Consider the following 20,307-nt stretch of genomic DNA (forward strand, 5'->3'; position numbering starts at 1 on the left):
AGGGGTCCAGATTGTTTTTGTTGAGCTGTTGGAAGGTAAAAAAGGGGAAAGCCGTACAACTGTGCCTTTCCATTTTCTTGACTAGTACCTAGGAGGCTACAGTTTCTGGTCTTCTAGAAACTTAGATCAAACCCAGTTTGCTGATAAACTAGGACTTTATATTTTTGTGCCAACATTATGCTCAGTGGTAGCTGGGACATCCATGTAAGAATAATTAAGTAACTATTCTTGAAGTTTATGTGGTTTTCCTCTTTGTTCTTTTATTTTCAGTGGAATCTGGCTGAAAATCTATTCCAGTTGTTTTCATCCAAAAAGGACAATTTGGAAAATGAAGTCTGAACAAACAGAAACTGTTTGCTTGGGCAGTGCTGCTCTACATGATAGAGAGCCTGGGTACTGGAAGAAAGAATACATCTTCAAACAAATAGCTGCTGTCAAAACTAGAGTAATGCGACTCGTTAAACCTGTAGATCCTTATACAGGTCTTCCATGTAAAAACAAAGAAGCTATGAAGTAAGCAATGCCTTGTCACAGAAAATGTTTACTCGAGAAAAATGTACAGAATATTAATGGCTTTGGAAACACTGGGGGGGATATGGAAATAGAGCTATAAAATGTATGTCATAATGGGAGGATGCTATGATAGCCTAAAAATGACCTAGCCTGAGAAACATAAGTAGCAGTTAGTAGAAATGTGAAAATTCTGTTGGAAGTATAGTTTAAGTTTTGTCCATTTGAGAATCTTTTTTTTTTAAACACCCCTCTCCCCTTTCAATTTCTAAATAACAGAGCCTCTGGCTTGAGTTGGATAATTGTTCTAAAGGACAGAAATGGAAAGGAATATGTAACGGAGAAGGCAAACCTATCATTTAAGGACACATCTGTCACAATACTTTGGTATAGTACAAATTGGCCATGCCTAGACATCCTGTCAACCATAAAACTATTTGGAGTTACACCATTGCTTCCTGACCAAAGCAGAGCTGCCAGCAAGAATGGGTGAGTTTTAACATAGGATTTTTGAGCGGGTTTTGGTGTAAATGGTTGATAATGTGTCTGTAGGAGCTATCCAGCCTTGGTTTGACCTAACAGGTTAATTCTTTCTTAGAAAGCCTCTCTGTAGCATTTCTTCCAAAGCCTGTGTCCTTTTCTTCAATGATACAGCTTTTTTAGCCAGAAATAAATACAGTTCAGCAAGCTATGACATTAATTCGTAGGTTAATGTAGCTTCTAGCATGCAAGATGCAAGCTGATAGGTCCTGCCTTGGAGAGCTGAATCTAAGGCATAGATACAAATAAGCATGAAACAAACATGTAAATCTAGGAGAATTTAATGTGAGACATTTAGATTGGAACAGTTCATCAATGTTTATGTGGCTTCGCTCAGGCAATCAACATTACTAACATTTATTTTTTTCTATCTGATAGGTGTGTTTGTGAATTTAAGGAACTTGGTGTTTGGTTGCATGTGCATGCATATAAAAAAAAAAAGTCCACAGCACAATGTGGGATAGCTGTTGTTTTGTAGCTTAAGTGTGTACAGTATTTTTCTGGCATTATAATTTGAGAAAAGGTGTTTAAATTAAAGGTGTGTATTTGAGGTGTGTATCTATTTGGTTGCTGTCAAAGAGTTTTCCACGTCTCTGCCTTCTGTGTCATTTTGGTATGTGCAGTATCAGCTACATGCTTCTTACGCAAACTCCCTAGAAGTAGAGCTCTGAAAAGAGAGAGTTGTTCACCTACAAAAAACATGGTTCCTCCAACAGAAGCAAAATATTTGCCTAAAAAAATTAAGAGAAGCCTTTTGTGTAAAGTCAGCTAAACACGTCTTGCAGTGAAATTATGTGGGAAATGTAGTTGTTTTACCAAGATCATGATTTGTATGTAGAGCATAGTAAAAGAAAACTTGAAGGCAAGTAGTGTATTTATTTCACAGAATCATGAGTTGTTAAAGCTTGTGAATATATGTGAAGGTAATGAGGTCTCAAATATCAGAATGTTACTCAGAATGTTAAGACTATAAGGAGCTAGTGCAGGGATTTCAGGAAAGTCCCTGTATTTATACCAGCCTGACTGACTTAAGGATGGAAAGGGTTGACATCCCACCCCTGCCCCAAATCTTAGAGTTCAAGGTAATGTGATGAAGTTCTTGTCAGTTGCTGTCTTCCTAGCAGTGTGTTGTGGTAGGCGATACTACTGTGGTACTACTGGGAAATAATCTAGGAACAGTTTTAAATAAGAGCCTAAGTTTGTGAAGGGTTGTAGAAGGAGTTACTTCTCCATTCTGAAGAGGTAACGCAGACTCTGTTCTTTTTTATGCATCATTAGCCAATAAGAACACCTGTGAAGTATGAACTCTAGTTAAAGGGTGTTACGGAGCTAAGTCGCTTCAAATGTGGAAATAATTTTTTAAAAACGGAATGCTTCCTTTAACAGAAGCTTTTAATTTATTACATGTACAGTTTGAACCTTTCCTTGGAATTTTGCTTCTGTGGAGGAAGAATTTACCTTCTTAGTAGCTTGCTTCATACTGACAAATGTTCAGTGATTCTATCCAGTACAAACATAGTATTAAAAACAAATGATAAAGTAATTCTGTGGCTATTTTGAAATATTGGGCAAGTATATAAGTTTTTCTTCTTTTTTAAGTAGTATATTAGGCCACCCTATGGTGGCTTTTGTTTCTTGTTTAGTGTTGAGATCCTGCTAGTGTGCTGTAGTTGTTCAGAAGTAAAGTTTATGGCTGTGCATGCTGAATGCTTTCGAAACTGTTTTCATTGTGCTGTTGGTCAGACTTAAGAGTTAAAAATGAATTTAGGCTGAACTTTTACATAAATAAGGAGACATCGTCTTGTTGCTACATTCTGTATGTTCTTTTCAAAGACCTCGTCGACGTTCCTTAATTGCTGAATACCATCTTGCTAACCTGACTGGAAATAGTGCAGCAGTTGGTGCTGATAAACTTGTCCAGCTCTTCAGTCTGAATCCAGGACTCTTAGTAGGACTTTGGAAGGTAAGATAACTTTTTGTTTCAATATTTTATCATGACTTGAAGAAACAGGCTCTTTTGCCTTGTAGTTTTTTGAGAGTTGTTTTTGCTGCTGTTTTTTGTTTTGGGTTTTTTTTCCATCTTCCTTCTTTTCTTTGGATTTTGAAAGATCTTGTCTAAACTAACAAGAAGAAAATACAGGTAGGGACAGCTAGTTGATGATTTATTGTATTCTAAAGATCTGTTGCAGGAGGATCTGTACTTTTAAAAAAAAATCCACCTCTAATTAAAAGAACAGTTCTGTATCATAGTATATTAGATACTGTACTGATCTTATTTCTGTATTCAGTTGTATTTGTTTTGCAGTCTACACATGCCAAAGTTTTATATCCTAAAGACATTTTAAATAGAATGGTTTGAGGAGAGATGTGCTTCTTTCCCTGACTCATGCCTTGCCCTGTCCCCATCACTCAAAGTGATAAATTCCTGCAAGGCAACTTCGCTAGTTGTTTCCTTTAATCTACACCACCAGGTAGTTGTATCCTGCTTCAGCAGTAGGAGCACTGTAAATCGTGCCCTTTTGGGGATATCCAGTTCTTGGTATTAAGTGTCTAAGTTGAGGGGTCAGTCTCTGTAGGCTGCGTGTAGAGATGAATGTTATTAGAGAGCAGTGCAGAATATCTGAAGTAGGCTTCTCTAAAGGAATCGGCATCTTTGCACTGAATACATGGAAACCTAGGTGCCTGCCTGAAGTTGCATACTGTTAGGTGCTGTGGAAGCCTATGTCAGGTGTTCTGCTCTTGGACTGAATTCAGAGGTGGCAGCCCTTCCTTCCTCCCCCAGCCGTGTTAATAACATAGACTTACATTATTTGGCACTGGCAAGGAACTTCCCTCAGGGAGCCTATGAACAGTTGCTCTAAGCTGCATCTTGTTTCCAGCTGGAAACTCTTGCTACCTCAAATATACACAATCACTAGAGGAATTGTTTAAAACCAAATAAGGAATATTTGTTTCAATCTTCTTATATAGGTGTCCATCTCCTAGGAAATTTGAGACTGGCTGACTTGCACAAGCCTATTATGGGTTGTCTCAATCTATGAAAAGCTCTGATAAGTGAAGAGCCGGTTCTTTTGTATCTTCAGAAGTTTAGTAGATTGGTGGTGGTGTCCCTGTGGTCTTGCTAGTGTGTTACCCCTTCCCATGCTTGGAAAGAGAACTCTTCCAGCACCTGAAGTGCTGGTTCAGTCATAACCATGTTCCACAAGTTGGTAAGCATCGAGTGCCTCACTCTAGTGTATTTTTCCTACTTACTTTTCTGAACAGCTGTTCTTATTCTCTGTGTGGGTAGAGTAACATTAAACTGTAGATGGGTGTAATAAGCGTAAACGCCACACATCTTGGTTTTTTATGCATAGCTGCATAACAGAGATTGTTGATGCTAGTAGTTTTGACAACCAAGGACAGGTTATATGGGCCTTCTGATATTTGGATAAAGAAAGACTGAGAGACTCTGTGACTGATAAATCTCTGTCATTATGTATTTCACAGCTGTAATTTTGCACTACAAAATTACAGGAGTAGCTAAAAAAACCCAAAACTGTTCAAGTAGGGGCTATCATTTTCTGTTTGGTAACTCAGAGAAAGCCTGCTTTTCAGGACAGTAATAGGCTGCTGGCAGTGAATAATTTTGCTATTGACTTATGTGTCTGCAAACGTAGGACTTAAAAATGCATTTTTTCTTTTGGGACAAAAAAAAAAAAGGCCTGAAGTCCTAGCATTCTGTGTTCTTGAAGTAGATAAACTTTGGCTGTTTAGTCCTCAGTTCTCGCATTGACCTCTGAAGTTTTCTTTGAGCTATATAGGCCTATAGAAAGTATGTCTTAACTGTTTTCCCAAGAGTATGTAACCTGGTGAAGATGTCTGGGGTTTTACTTTGAAATTCAATATTTCTATTGAATAATTCTGTATTCCTCACTCATGTTAGCCCTCTTTGCAAATAGTTCCTTACATATGAAAATAAGCTTGATGCATAGCTATTTAGTAGCTGGGAGTAAGGCCTGTTTCTCTTTTTAGATATCCAGTTTGAAGTAGTAAGTAGAAGCTACAGAAGTACAGTTCATGGATTCCTGCTGCTAACCTTTTCCCTGGCATAGCAAGTTTCCCTCCCTTTCCCCATAATATAGAAATGCTGTGATATTTTACAGATATTCTGTACTCTTCTGAAAAGACAGTAGCAGTGTTAAAGCAAGCCAATATTAACATTATTACAGTAACTGGCAGAGTAATAAGCAACAGCATTTATCTATGAATTTTAATGCTCGGGAAGACCTTTTGAAAAAAGTATTTCCAGTTGAAAATACATCTACTTTAATTAACTTTTCAGGAGAAAAATGAAATTGCTTTTGTTATGGCGAGTCTTCATTATCATCAACTTCTTGAGAGAAGCACTTTGGGTTCTGCTACTGTGTAAGTTTCAGTTTCTCCTTTGTGGGTAATAACGATAACCTTTTGAATAAAGCTTTGAGTTTTACACTTAAAATTGGCTGCTGGTAAGAGGTTTATATTTAGGCAGTTATTAACTATTCTTGTTTAATATAAACAATAGTTACAGTAGCTATATACAAAGCTGGAGAAGTATTTTCATACTAAAATGTTGCCATTGTTATGCTATTACGCAGATAATTTGGTCATACAAGTGTATTAGCACTTGCTGGATTTAGAAAGTTAGAAATACACTGCCCATACTTTCTCCCTTTTCACAAGCAGTCCTTTTATTCCCTCATCCTTCTGAAAGACCTAGAAAAGAGGGAGACATTTTAGGAAGTAGGAGAATAATCTTCAGCTGTGTAAGAGGGGAGAAAAAATCTCTAGTAAGCTGGTAAGGTGCCTGCATTTATATTCCAGTCCTATTGAAAAACTAGCTGGATTTCCTATGAAGTATTTGTGTATGTGTATATTGCAGTGTATCATATACCTGTTTATACAATTTAAACTGTTTAAAAAGATTGCGTTTTTTAGCTTTGGAGAATGATTTTGGGTATTTATTTTCCCCTGAGCTCACCCCCTCAGCTTTCTGCTCAAATACTGTTGTACCTACTGGTAGTTTTATGTGCCGTCTATAACTTAGTATGGCTCTTTTCACACAGAAGATAAGACTTAACACCATCTCCCTTACTGCCAAATAGGATCCTATGTAGGAGCTGCTCAGCTGCCTCTGGGATTTGGGCTCTTCTGGTCATTTGTGTGCAGTAGGTTCCGTTTTAGGTTAGGCACAGAGAAAATGATTTAATAACTCCTTTTCCAGCAAAGTCTATAGCTAGTTGACTTTTGGATTTGAAGTTCAGCTGATGCCTTTTTTGTGTGTGTGTGTAAACAAATCCATATTTCGGAGTTTAACAGATGTACCCTTTAAAGTTGACTGCCATATTTTCTGCCTTTGGCTAGGCTGGACAGCTAACTTTCAATTATTAGGCACTGCATTAGACAGCTTAAAAGAAGTATGGTGAATTTTCAAAAGCATTAATAAAGAAGAAAAGTTGTATCTTCTAATATTTTTTTCTCGTTTTACAGCCTCTCGTAAGATGATAGTCTCAGCATAGGGCTATTTACTATTTCTCTTTCTGTTAAGTCAGTCCCCCTTGCTTAATTCTGTTACTATTATTTTTTTAAAGTCAATATGCCCTTCCACCTAACAAACCTATATTGGATGATGTTGACCCAGAATATGGACTGCATGACTACAGTCTACATCTTGATATGCATGGTGGAAGCTGCACCTACCTGTGTGGAACATTCAAGCGCCTCTCCTGCAGAAAAGGTAGAGTTGACAGAACAGTAATGTCTGTTTTTAAAATGGTCCCTGCTCTTATCTTTTCCTTCTTATATCCAATATCTCTGTTTCAAGGGGAGAAACTGAAATGGATTTTTAAGAATAAGCTATCTTTTTGTTCGTTGTGTGATTTCTTTATATCTGCATGGTGCATTGTGTGGTGCCGTAAGCTTGCTCTATATGAAGTCTGCCTGCTATTACATTGACATAGTGTCAGGCCTGAGATACAAGTTCTGCAGATTGTCAGGATATTTTTGTTTGGTTCAGTGCTGAGTTAATAATGCAGCGGCATGGCTTTTGGTGCAGGTTGATGTTCCTTCCACTTATATATTATAAGGGAGAGTAAGTTTGTCCTCATACATTTTTGAGACCTATTTCTGTAGAATTCTTCTCAAGTATACTTCAGGTGCATTAACAGATTAAATATTGAAATGTGTTTTTAGAAGATAGTGTGAATTTGAAGATTTATAGCTTTTATTTAGGTCAATTTAAGGTTGCCTATTCTGACATGCTTTCATTATGTAATAAACAATTTCAGTGATTGTTTTTAACTCTTCTGTTTCTTTTTTCAGTTTTTAGCATTTCTTTTAATAGACATGATTGGCTATCCTTGTCGTTCATGTACAGCCCGACTTAATTCTGCTAGGGTTTTGCAAAATGTATGAGTGATCTCTCTTTTGACTTAACTTCAGCACAGCCCTGCCTACGACTACACAGCTGCCTTTCTGTCAGCAGAGGTAGATTAAAATATTAAACTTAAACAATTAAACACTGTAATTATTGCTCCCCAGTATTCTTCTGGTAACAGTACTAGTGAGCCTTCTGTTTATTTCAGAAAATACTGTTTTTGATTAAGACAGTAGAGGGCACTGTTATCAGGCTTGAGTGCTTGTTACAGTGATGGAACAAATTTCCCCATGACTTTTTTTTTTAATTTGTGTTTGATGACACCAAGATCTATCATTTAGACTGTAGCCTTGTGCACAGTGTGGAGTGTTGTAGCTCTTTGAACTTGAAGTATACATGTTTTTAGATTCCTGAAAAGCTCCGAGCTTGAAAAGAAGGAATACTTATAAGGGTAAAACTTCAGTGAAATTCTATCTATATAGCAATAGCAATCTCTCCTGAGGTGGTGTTCAATACAGGAGTCTTCTTTATATTCTCAAAAAAAAATTCTTCTGTAAATTGGCCAGCAGGTTAGGTTTTTGGGTTTTTTTTTGTGTGGGTTTTTTTGCCTTTCTTTTTTTTTTTAGGTAAATGTCATGTTTTATTTTCTAAAGTGAAAATTTTATGCTCCTAACAATACAGCTGTACAAGAGAAAGCAGTATGTTACACACTTTTCTTTGTTGGTATGACTTTTTGCCGATCAGAAGCTACTTCTGTTAAATATTAAGCTGATGTTTATGCAAATTGTAGCAATTATCCAGGAGCTACAGTTGTGATGCCATCTCACTTTGCTAGTTAGAGAATCTGTTTTATGGTCACGAATGTTTTCTGAACTGTTTTGGTTTTGTGTCCTTTAGCTGTGTGACAGCCGCTAGATTCTGCTCTCACAGGACATCAGCCAGCTGAAGCTGTGGTTCTGCAGGCAATAAGCTCATTTGTCATCTAGCCCCTTCCATGTTCTTGCACAATAATTTCTTTTTGGAAAATGCTTGATTTCCCCCATAATTTGTGTTCAAAAATGATGTAGTGAGGCTGCTCATGGCTGGCTGCTGTCATATATCTTCACAGTAATTTGTTGTTTGCTTTGCTCTTTCTGGTAAAGATGGTGTTTCTGAATGTGGCCAGCAGTGTAGGTTTGTCCAGGCTGGTTGTATATGATGTTTTGCGCTTTGTTTTTCGGCTCCGTTCTAATGATACTCTTCGTCCCGTTCTCTGCGAGGGCTCTGAAGCATGGAGGTCTCCAACATAGTGAGAAGTATTGCTATTTCTTAAAATTCTCTACCCAATCCAGATTTATTTTAAATTAATGATGTAACATGCCAATGGCAGTTTCCACAGCCTGAGACACAGATCAGTTGTCAGGAATGATACTGGTGTTTTACTTACTTGTTTCCATTAGGAAGCTGTAGACACTCTTATGTTACCAGGGAATGCCCATGTTATTCTGCAAAATATCTGATTTACTTGTTCACATTTAGGTTTATTTTTGTCTGCTTTTTGTTAGTGTTCATTAATATTGTGGTTCATTTTGCTGCTCTATTTTCAATTCTTTCTGCAAAATCTTTAACATTAAATTTCAAAAGTTATATCACACTTCATTGAACCAAGTGGATGGAGTATATATGGCTTCAGATCTTTTTTTTTTATTCTGTTATTAATATTTGCACTGCAGTAACTAGCTGTTTTGCTGCTCTGTTTTGGCTGTTTTTTAGCATTTTATTTTATGCTTCCTTCCGTTTAAACAGAATTGGTAATATGGTCTTGTTGACAGATACTGCAGGGTGAATATGCTAAATACTTCCAAATTGAATTGAATGTATTAGAAAACTTTTCTTGTTTTCAGGAAGCTGTGACAGGCTTTTCATATGACTCACAGAAGTCATGAACACTACATCTGACTTTTTAATAAACATCCTTGGAATGTATTTCCCTATTTTTCAACTTTTTAAGCATAACTTTGTAGCCATCTGGAAGTCTTAAGCTTTGGCTTTTCAATATTATTTCTTGTCGATGTGTTGTTCTTGCAAAATGTAATGGAGTGATTTTTGTGTGTTTAGAGAACTTTTAAGATTTGTTTGTGAAATATCACGCCATGTATTTGAAATGTTTTTGCTTGACCTTGAAGATTGATTTGGAAGTGTAAAAGACCATTTCAGCATGGTAAGGCTGGTTGTTGCCACTGGTATTAGGGCTAAGCACAGCCTTACCTGTGAAAATAACAATGAAATTACAACTTGCAACAAAGACTTGTTTAGCTAAACAATGCTGCTTGGCTTTTAGCTAACATAAGTGCCTTCGAACTATTGGACTATTTGTTTATTTCCCCTGAGGTTTGTCTACATGATATATGTTCTCTGTATTGGTGTTCCCTTTATTTGGAAATACGTTCCCTGTAACCTATACTGATTAAAGTGCTCCTTTGCTGCTATATGTGTCTTGCATAAATTCTGGACTGTAGATACTCTAAGGGGACAGTGAAACAAATAAGATCTCTGACTACAAAAAAAACCCCAATGTCCATCACATCATGCCTGCAGATTTCTTAGCAGGATATGCCCTAAAAAAATTTCCTTGAACCAGTTGCATGTGGTGGTTTGTTTTTTGGTGTTTTTTTGTTTGGTTTTTTTTTTTTTTTTTTTGTAGTCAGAGATCTTATTTGTTGTTATGGTACTCCTGTAAAAAGACTGTTGGACTTGCTGGTTAACTGCCTTCCTCCAATAGCAAGGGAAAAAAGAACAATTAAAAGAAGTCAGTCTGTTCTGGGAGGAGAGGAAGATACACCAAAAAAATATGGTTATGTCTGGGGGGGCGGAAATCAGAAAGAAATTTTAATAATTCTGTCAAAAACTGAAAGTGAGCCTTTGGGAAGCTATTTAAAAAATGAAAAAATCCATACTTTAAAAACTTGATTCAAATGCAGGCATACTGCTTGTCAGTTTAAATGATGCAATATCGTTTCCAAGGGGGACTGATAGTTATCCTTATACCATGTTTTATTCATTTATTTGAGTTGCCATACAGAGTAGAGATTAATAAAAAAAAAAGACAGAAAATAAAAAAGGGGGGTGTCTCATGATTTATTTCATGTGTAATGTGTTGATCTTGACTTTTGAGGAGTGGGCAGTGATGGAGGCACTGGTGGCATGAAATTTGAAATATTGAACATAGAACCTTGCATCCTTGCATAAGTCCTTTTAGTGGCATTCAGATTCTTATACTCAAATATACCAAATGTGTTTTAGCTGCTGCTTCTACCGTGGATCACGGGATCAAAGCCCTGAACTGTGACTTAAATTCTCTGTAATGTGCTGGATATCTAGCTGCTGGTGTCAAAGTTCCTTATGGGTGAGTGGGAGGAAACTGAAGACGTGGAGAGAAGCAGAGAGAACATTTACAGTGTACTTGGGCTTAGTGTGATTTGTAGTAGTATAATTTTATATATTGTTAATATTTTCAGGTGACATTGAAAATGGGTATTTGAGGCTCACAGTTATAAGCTTAAAGGATAATACAAAGCACTTGCCACTTATTGGGACAGTTGGCTTATCCTGGGAAACAGATGTGTTTAAAGGCAACGTAAAGGTCAGTCAGAAATATTTGTTATTTCTGGAAATGCTTATCTCAAAATAGAATGATTTATGAATCCTAAATATGCTAATTTTAAAAAACGGTTTTTATTTGTGGAAGGTGTGTGTAACTAGAAAAATAACTCAATTCAAATATTGGAAAAACAATGTGAATTTTGAGGAAAAATAGTTTTATAATTTCTGTCTTAGAGCCTAGGTTGCATGATAGAGCAGTTATGCATGTGTGATGTCTCCAATGCTTTCTACTCAGCAAAGCTGCTGTGACTGACCAGCCCTGCTTGGAAATGCTAAAAAAACCCCAAACTGTACTGCAGGTGTGCTTTTTTATGGGTTTTCTGTTTGTTTGGTGGGGTTTTTGGGGGGCAATAAGTCTTGAACTCCAGGGAAATATTGTGCAGATATGTTGTAGCATGTATGTTCAATGAAAATTAGGAACTGTTGGAGAATATTAAAACTCTGATGGACGCAGGCAGGAACTACAGTCCACGTTCGTGCAGTCATGTGCATGGGTCAGCTGGGTTAACTGTTTGTATTCTAGAGGACGAGGACTTCTCACTTGTTCTTTTGTATAATATTCCTAAAACAATTATTTTAAAGGAAGATTGAGAGTAGTTTTGTAGATTTTGCAATAGTGGTGAAGACATGTATTTTTAAATGTACTTCAGCTGCATGGACATTTCAGGAGTACCAAAAATTCTGATAAATGTAACTTAAGCACTACTGAAAAATTATTTTATTCAACAATTGATTTGAATTTTGGCACTTAAAAAAAAAGTAAAAATTAATAAAACTGTCCTTTCTGCTAATCCTGCATAAGTGCAGAATGGGATACTGTTTGGTAACGTATTTTGCTTATAAACATTACCATACTTGCTTTATGGTTTACAGTGTCAGCCAGCTTTCCTATGCAATGAGTAATATAAAATTATCTTAAAACTTAGTAACTTGCTAGTATCTGTTGGGAACATCAACTGCGGTTGAGTTTGAATTGCAGTTTCCATCAGTCCTCTTCTCTAATTGCTCATAGCAATGGTTTTTTTCTTCAAATTCCTTGTTTACAAAGTGACAGGTTTGTTCACTTCCATCTGTTTTCAGTTTGTACTGAACTTCTTTGACTTGGGTGTTTCAAAAGAATGACAAATCTTTCCCCTGTGTGTGTTAATAAAAATATTCTATGTTGGTAATTAGAAAAAATTCAAGCTAAGAAGAAAATGCTTTTAAGGCAATTTTTTGCCATCTTTATTTGATTGCCATGAAAGTTCATTGAGAACCATAATGCAGAATAGGTGCTTTTTTGAGGCTTCTGAAAAATTTGAGACTTGAATTATTTCATTTTTTAATTTTTATTGTGTACTCCATTGATTTTGTTAGAACTATTTGCATGTTTAAAGTAGTGGGATCTTAGAACATGTTTGAGAGTATGCTTCATTTGCTTGAAAAGCATATGCTAGGAGGTAGGAAATCTTGCTGCTGTGTTGGGCAGATATCAGAAAATTAAGGCTCCAGAGATACCTTATTGTGGCCTTTCAGTATATAAAAGGGGCTTATGAGAAAAACTGAGGGAGACTTTTTACCCAGGCCTGTAGTGACAGGACAAGGGCCAAGTTTTAAACTGAAAGAGGGTAGATTTAAACTGGACATTAGGAAGAAATTTTTTTAGGATGAGGGTGGTAAGACATTGGAACAGCTTGCCCATAGAAGCTGTGGATGCCCCATCCCTGGAAACCCTCATGGCCAGGTTGGATGGGGCTTTGAGCATCCTGATCTAGTGGAAGGTGTCCCTGTCCACAGCAGGGGGTTTGGACTAGATGGTTGTTAACGGTCCCTTCCAACCCAAAACATTCTATGATTTTACATGATTTACAGCTGCTTGGCAGAATTTTTTCTTCCATGAAAATAACCGTAAGTACCACATAAAAATCTGGGAAATTAACTGTCAGAGGAAGCAGAGAGCTATGGCTGTAGCCTTTAGTTTCTCTCTGTACTATGTGCTTACAGCATAAGTTATACGGAATATTTTTTTCTAGGAAAAATAAATAATATCAGGGTTTTTTTAAACACCTCATTTTGTGGTGAGAGATGGCACATGTCAGCACACAGTTGTGGATAGAATTCAGTTTGGCTTTTAATATAAATCTCTCAAACTCTTAAAACATGTGAAGGCAAAATAAAATCAGCCACGGCAGCAGAACATGTCACTACTTTGAATTTATTTGAATTTTGTCCAATACTCTAAGGAAAAATAAAAAAACCAAACGGATTTTTGGCACTTCTGAGTATTTTTTTTTATAAAAAAGTAATTACTGAAATACAAGTAGTTGGAAATACATGGGAAGAAAAAGCCCCCTACACTCAAGGTCACCCTGCTTTACTTTTCATAATTGGCTTTTGATATGTAAGATGTCAGACCAGAAAATAGTAATTCTTTCTTGTTTCAAGTAAATGTATAGCTCATATAAGTCATTAAATGATCATCAGATTTGGTTTGAATTTTGTATTTTCAGCATAATCTAAGGTAACAAACTTAGGAAAACTGTATGTATTGCATTACCTCTTAAGTTTGTGCCATCTGCTCTCTATTGTTTGATTGAAGTACAGTAATAGTGAAAGAAATGTTAAAGCAACGGAAGCACAACTATGTGGTACAGTGAAGTAAAGCATTCCAAATTGATTTTTTTTGGCATGCAATATGTGATGTTGGTTTGTTTATGCTTTTGGAGCATATGATACTCCTGGAAGTAATGCATATATACAGCATAATTAAGATAATCTGATTCATTTAGTGATTCAGAACTCATGAGAGTAGGTAACAGCTGATGATTTAACAATGACACACAACCCATATGCTTTTAAAGCACGTGTGGAAACCATCAGTTTGCAAGTGCCCAAGAATTGGCATTCTGACTTCAGCATTATGGAATGATGTAATTGTGTAGTGTTTAAAGAAATATTTTCAAGAATTTTAAAAAGGAATAATTATTTGGAGGGTAGAAAGATACGTTAATATTACCTTTTTGGGAGCTGAAGTTTGCAGGCATTCAAAAAGTGCTGTGTACATTTGCATTTATAGCTGGCATATAAGGGTAATTGTGTGCGTACACTGCCTTGGGGGTGATTTCTGAGTATCTTTGCAAGCACTGCTGCATTCACACAAGTTTAGCACCTGAGTTTAAACTTAGGTTTCTTTCTCATTTTGAAAGGACATTCATTATTTGAATGGTAAGGTGACTAATAATTGAGAAACACAGACGTTAAGGGCTTAAAAATGTTCAAGAAACAATGTCTGATTTAGGTTGGCAGTGCTGCCTTCTGTAGCACAGTTTTTGATGTCAGTAGGTTGCAATTTTGATTCCAATAGATGAGTATTTGTTGCTTTGCAGTAGTCAGTGGAGCACTCTCAATTACTTTGTGAGGTTTTAGCCTTCATACCAAAAATTGCTCTCTGAACCCTTGATATTTCTCCTAAAATCAGGGACAGATCTACTTACTGTGCCATGGCATAGGGAATTAATCTCTTCTGCTTGTGTTTGTAGGGCTGCTACGTGATGGATGTTACTCTCTTGGATGAAACTGGAAAGCCCTTCTGGTGTTTCAGTGCCCCAGTCTACATGGAACTGTCTTCCAAGGCATCCGGCCTTTATGACTACATGGGTCATATCTATACCACAGACTATGCAGATTCAGAGGGTAGAGTCTGTGTTGAGACAGTATGGTTGGAAGAAACCAAGGAGTATTTTATAGTCAATTTGGTGCTTTATATAAACACCAAAAAGGTAAATAACTGGTATGGAACAAACTACTGACTTAATCAGGTCACTAATTTCCTTGGCTTAAAAACAGAACCAAAAAACAAAAACCCAAACAAAAAAAAAACACTGAACTTTTGCTGTTTAAAAGTGATACAAATAAGCAAGACTGTTCCTGCAAGTTTTGTGCTTTTTAGTTTTTCAGTAACAACTTCAATTGCATAATTTTTTTTTTTTAATTGGCATTGGAGGGATTGAAGAGAGATGTTGATATAAATGAATATTTTTCTTCTCTGTTGAACATCACATGGTTAGTTTGTTTCTGGTACTGGGTGTATTGAAATTATATTTAGGAATATTTTCCTTTATATAGATACTTGTTACTATGGTTAATGAATTGCTTCTTGTGAGAGCCATACTGTGAAGACACGCCTCACCTTACGTAAGCTACGCTGTTTTTGAGAATATTGACTTTTATGCCTAGTGGTAAATAGCATGTGTGCTGTTCCCTTCAGAATGTTATTAGAATGTTATTGGTAAATAACAGGTTTTAACAGGTTTTGTTAAATGCAAAAATACTTTTTTTCAGAAAATACTTTGCTTAAATGTATTCTAGTGGAGTATTTAAAAGATAGACAGGAAGTCACAGATCTTAACAGTATGGCAATTAAGGCATTTGTTAAGAAAATCACATAAAATATCCTTTACGAAATTTCTTTAAATTCCTGTTTGTTCAGTTTTCCCATGTTCTAACCTTCTGTCTGATTTGAGCCTAGATACTTGCCTCATATTGGCCTATGAATAAGTGTCCCAATTATCAGCACAGCTGGTCTGATGTCTGCTCTTACTGAATGTACATAACGTTCAGTTGTTTTCGAAACAATGTGTATCTGATACCGTTTATCTAACAAAAAGTATTAATCTAAAAATTGAATGTATGTTCCTGATCTTTCAGGTTCCTTGAAGTAACTATAGGACCAAATCTTCTACTCCCTGTATTAAAAAAAAAATAAATATTTGCATGATATTGGGACTCAGCATCATTCCGTAGCCTGTCACAAACCAAAGCAAATTTGTGTGGTTTCACCGTACTCTGTTAAGAAAAAAACACAAGTATATTATTGACTTGTGTGACTCTATTATGGTAGCGATTTCCTTAAAAATAATTTCTCTCTTTTCTTTATTCGTTTAAGTACATTAATGGGTTCATGCAAGCAACGTTGATGTGTAAGCACTTGTGCTCTCTACTTACAGATACAGTAGGAGAACTATACTACAATGATAGGGTTGTTTCTTAATTTAACTTTGGAAAATAATAAAGTTAAGGCTGATTCAATTCGAGTGTGACTTGTATAACCTCGCCTAATGAAGAAACGGAAACGGTTCTGTGTTTGGTGGTCAGCCAGTGTAACAAGCCCTGATCCAGCTGCATTCTGTCTCCTTTCTTATTGACTGCTGATGGTGACTGGAATCCCTTGAAGTAATATAAATGTTTTAAACAAGTGGACTGGGTGTGATGAATGCCAGAACAACAGATGCTGAAATTGATGCTGCACAGACAAGTGGCCAGTCAAGATTTTCTTTTGCCTGAAGTTAGACTTTGAGTCACCACCTTTAGCAAGGAAATGGTAGCTCAGTCCCAAAGTCCTCTCAGTTGTTGGCCTTACTGCTAACCAGTAAATGAAGATGCAGAATTATTCTGTCTGCTTTGATCCTTTGAGATGTGCAAGTATGTTCTCTGACCTGCTGTGAAGCTGGCAAAGTCAATGGGCACTCAGCAGCCATAAAATGGTAAGGGTTCCATCACTGCTCATTCTAGCTGAATTTTTGCTTTATTTCTAGTGTTTGGGTGTCGTGTTGTTTTGTGGTTTTTTTTGAAGTACTTTCTTTTAAAAGCAATTTCAATTTCTAAAGCATCTGTTTTATATGATTGAATATTTTATAGCAAATTCAGGTGTCACTATTCGAAATGAAGCCAGTGTGTGCTGTCCCTACCCACAATACTCCTATCTAGTAGCCTGAAAGTTTACTAACTGAATTAATGAGGAAGAGGGTAAGTGTTTAGTGGCACTTTCAACCTAAAAAGTGATACAAGGCATAGCAGAATATCCTCAGGCTATTGCTAGCTTTTTCCCGCTGTTCACAAACAAGTGTGTGTATATGCAGCAGACCCAAGCAAATGGTGGTCTGAGACCTTTAAAAATGGACCTAACTGTTGCAGAGCTGTTGTTGCATATCTTCACTGAAGTAACAGAACCATAGTCTTGTCCTTTCTGAAGATAAGGAGACTAAGAATCCATTTTTAGCCCTTCAAATAGGCCTGAGATTGACCTAAACCTTCTGCAGCATTTTGCCATGTATACGCTGCTTTAATTTCAGCCAACAGTTGCTTTTAACTTGCACAGCAGAAGCAAGTTCGGTAGTTACCACTGGTATGATCAAACCTGGAAAGTTACATGTGGCTTCCCTCAAACTTCCATTTCTTTGACTCCCGTCTTCCTTTCTTTGTGTAAGTTAGGACATACACTGAACCTCCACAAAGAAAAATTATGACATTAGGTAACTACACTGGCCCTTTTCATGAAAGAAAGTATCAACTGTTCCAAAAACCTACATGTTTGGATAAAATCTTCAGCTAGTCTTCTGCTAAGTCCCTTTTTATATTCCTGGTGCAAAAGATGGTAGGATGACTTGCACGTCCCACTGCGATGAAGATTCTTGCTGTATAAAAGACAGCTGTTAGAACAAACAGGAAAAATGGAGGCACCAGTTGGAATCTGATGATCGAAATACACAGTAGGTCGTGACATTAAGCCTTACATCACATTTTTCTCTTCATGCCTCAGCATTTCTTGCAGCAGCTTTTAATGATTTTGTTAGAGTTCTGTGCTGAAGACAGGACAATGTGTCTTTGTTGTAATTGCATCATTTTATCCAAGTAGTGGGACAATCCCTGTGAAAGAAAGTATAAGCATATGTAAGTGGAAAAAAATTAAAAATGTAAAGATTTTACTTGTATTTGTGTGCACTTCAGGGGCTAACTCATCAAAGTAAAAAGAGTAACCGCTGCCAACTTTTAAATGTGTTTAAGTACTCTACAACAGATAGAACTGTAATATTTTTAGAAGGGTGATTTACCTGGTAGGCAAGCATAAAAACAGTTCTTATGTTCATGTTATTGCAAACATAATAGTGCTCATTTAACATAATAAGTTTACATTGCATTGAAAAGGAATCTGTTAGTATGAAAGAGTGATTTATTGAATGGGCTTTTATGAGATTATTCCAACAGTGGAGGAGCTGTCTTCATAACAGAACTACATCTATTGTTAATCCTGCCATTTGTCATTGTTTTGCCAGGTGTTTGCTGTGTACCTAAATGCTTCCATGTTGGTTTTGGTTTTTTTTTTTTTTTAAAGAGGTACTTGCAAATTAAAAATGTCTTCAATGAACAATTCGTTAATATTCTTGAGCACTTAATTTGATCTTCTATTGATACAGGCTGGAACTGTGTTGGTTTGTATCATCTGAAGAATTGTCCTTCATTTTAACACTGCCAGTCTGTAGTCCTTGCTCTTTACTGCAGTTGACTTCCTTTAGTGGGGAGCTAATAGCAGCTGTGTATTTCTGAAGTCTTTGTGTAGGCTAGTGATCAAACTGGCCTTTCAGTTGCTTTGGTTTTTCTTCCCATCTTTTTGCAATTGCTGTTACAGAACCAGCTCTGCTTTCATAATGCATTTCTGTTCCAGTGTGCTTTTGATACACGTGATTGAATACAGAAAGAAGTTGTATGGTGGACAGTCTCATCAATGATATTTGTTGTCCTGCCTCGTCTCTCCCTCCCTACTTAGCAGGCATGTTTTTATTTGTATTCATCCATTAGATATTTAGATATGGTCTTGATATTGTTGAAACTGTTCTCATTGTCACGTGCTTGCTTTCTGAAACAAGCACTGCCTTTTTTTTTTTTAATTAAATCTGGCTACATGAGCTGAAACGGATTACTACTGTTTCAGATTAAGAATCTAGATAAGTGATCAAGTTGTATATCTTAATGAGTTACCATCCAGCAAGTCATGTAGCAGCCTACCTTGTATTTACCAGGTGTTCCAACACATTCAAACAATTAGAAGGAGATCAAGGTAAAAGCATTTGCTCTTTTGCCTGTCTGGCTTATTACTGCAGCTCACCTGATACACAGGGACTCATTAAGCTGTGATGACTGAATCTGTGCTCAAACATAACTGCATTAGAAACTGCACAGATAAAATGGTGTTTTGAGAAATTAAAATGTGAACAAGCGATGGCTTTTAATCTCTGCTTGTGTGTAGTGGGTTGGAAGAGTGTCAGTATGAAAAGTTAAATTCCGTCATTGTTTCCTGTCTCTTGCTCCCACCATAAATCAGAATGGGAAGTGGTGGCAACAAGGATAACTGGAGAGTTGTATGTGGTGAGGACAGATTTACTGTACTGAGTGTCAAAGCATTGCTTATTCTGTTCTAACTCTAAATTTTAAACCACTCAGGACTTTTCTTGTGCTGTGCCTCTTGAAACTTCTGTGAAAGAGGAGTAGTGTTATTCTGTATTAATGCTACTTCAGTTGTAGAAGCATTTATAATAAAGTTGAAAACTAAGGCTTTTAAGCACACAAAAGAACTGAAATGGGAGTTATTCTTTCTAGGTTTAAGTTGTTTATCTCTTTTTGAAGAGAGATCCACCTTTTGAACGGAAATGCAGTTATAAGTCACATAATGATCATGCATTGGTAGGTAGGATTACTTTTGTTCTGCATACGGACCACTAGGAATGCATGTTAATAATTTTCTCTTTCCTGAATCAGTCATGCACAAAGTTGAATTCAGCTGTCTTGATTAAATCTTACCTAAAAAAATGCAAGGTAGGGAAGAAAGTGGAATAGCTAGATAACATCCCCGTTTATTCACTGAAATACCATAAATCAGTTTAGTCTGCAGGGATTGGAAAGTAACTATTAAGCAAAAGCCCACCACCTCCAAAACCCTCAAACTAAGGCAAATGCTTAGCTTATCAGGGTTCAGTATCATCAGTATTTCTTCCGCACCAAAGATAAAAAGTACATTTTTTACAAATATGCTGGAAAAAACCTCCTGATGTTCAGAAAAATCTGGAAATAATGAGTAAAGACAAAAAATATATCTTTAGAAATATACTGAAAACTCTCAATGTTCGGAAAATTCTGGAATAAATAAAGTCAGTATTCTTGTTATTATCAGTGGTTCTTTGTTCATTGTTATCTCATTTGTTTTATAACACCTGGATTTACAACTTTCCCTTATTTTTTTTCTGTTAGAAATGTTCAGAGAGGTCTCTGTGTGTACCCAGTGAAAATGTTTAACAGAAGCTTTCTGTTTCTCTGAAACAAAATTGTTCTATTGCAAATTTGCTACCTGCATGATATAGTAGGTAAAAGAATGTTTTTGAGAAAAAAAAATCCCATCACAGTAATTA

At 36.4% G+C, this 20,307-nt stretch overlaps 1 protein-coding gene across 2 annotated transcripts in view; it reads left to right on the forward strand.

Moving 5' to 3' along the window:
* FBXO15 (F-box protein 15) overlaps positions 1-20,307 on the forward strand; it is a 128,145-nt gene that overhangs the window by 9,052 nt on the left and 98,786 nt on the right. The window contains exons 4-10 of one of the 2 annotated variants that reach the window (XM_075084582.1): positions 271-513; positions 790-999; positions 2,884-3,013; positions 5,375-5,457; positions 6,663-6,808; positions 10,945-11,069; positions 14,608-16,156. In XM_075084582.1, the coding sequence (XP_074940683.1) occupies positions 271-513; positions 790-999; positions 2,884-3,013; positions 5,375-5,457; positions 6,663-6,808; positions 10,945-11,069; positions 14,608-14,877 (1,207 nt within the window). In that variant the 3' untranslated portion in view covers positions 14,878-16,156. Of the gene's footprint in view, positions 1-270; positions 514-789; positions 1,000-2,883; positions 3,014-5,374; positions 5,458-6,662; positions 6,809-10,944; positions 11,070-14,607; positions 16,157-20,307 lie in introns of those variants that run through there. The other variant, XM_075084583.1, reaches the window with a different exon arrangement.

This window comes from Phalacrocorax aristotelis, chromosome 2, assembly GCF_949628215.1.
Source record: "Phalacrocorax aristotelis chromosome 2, bGulAri2.1, whole genome shotgun sequence".
NCBI lineage: Eukaryota > Metazoa > Chordata > Aves > Suliformes > Phalacrocoracidae > Phalacrocorax > Phalacrocorax aristotelis.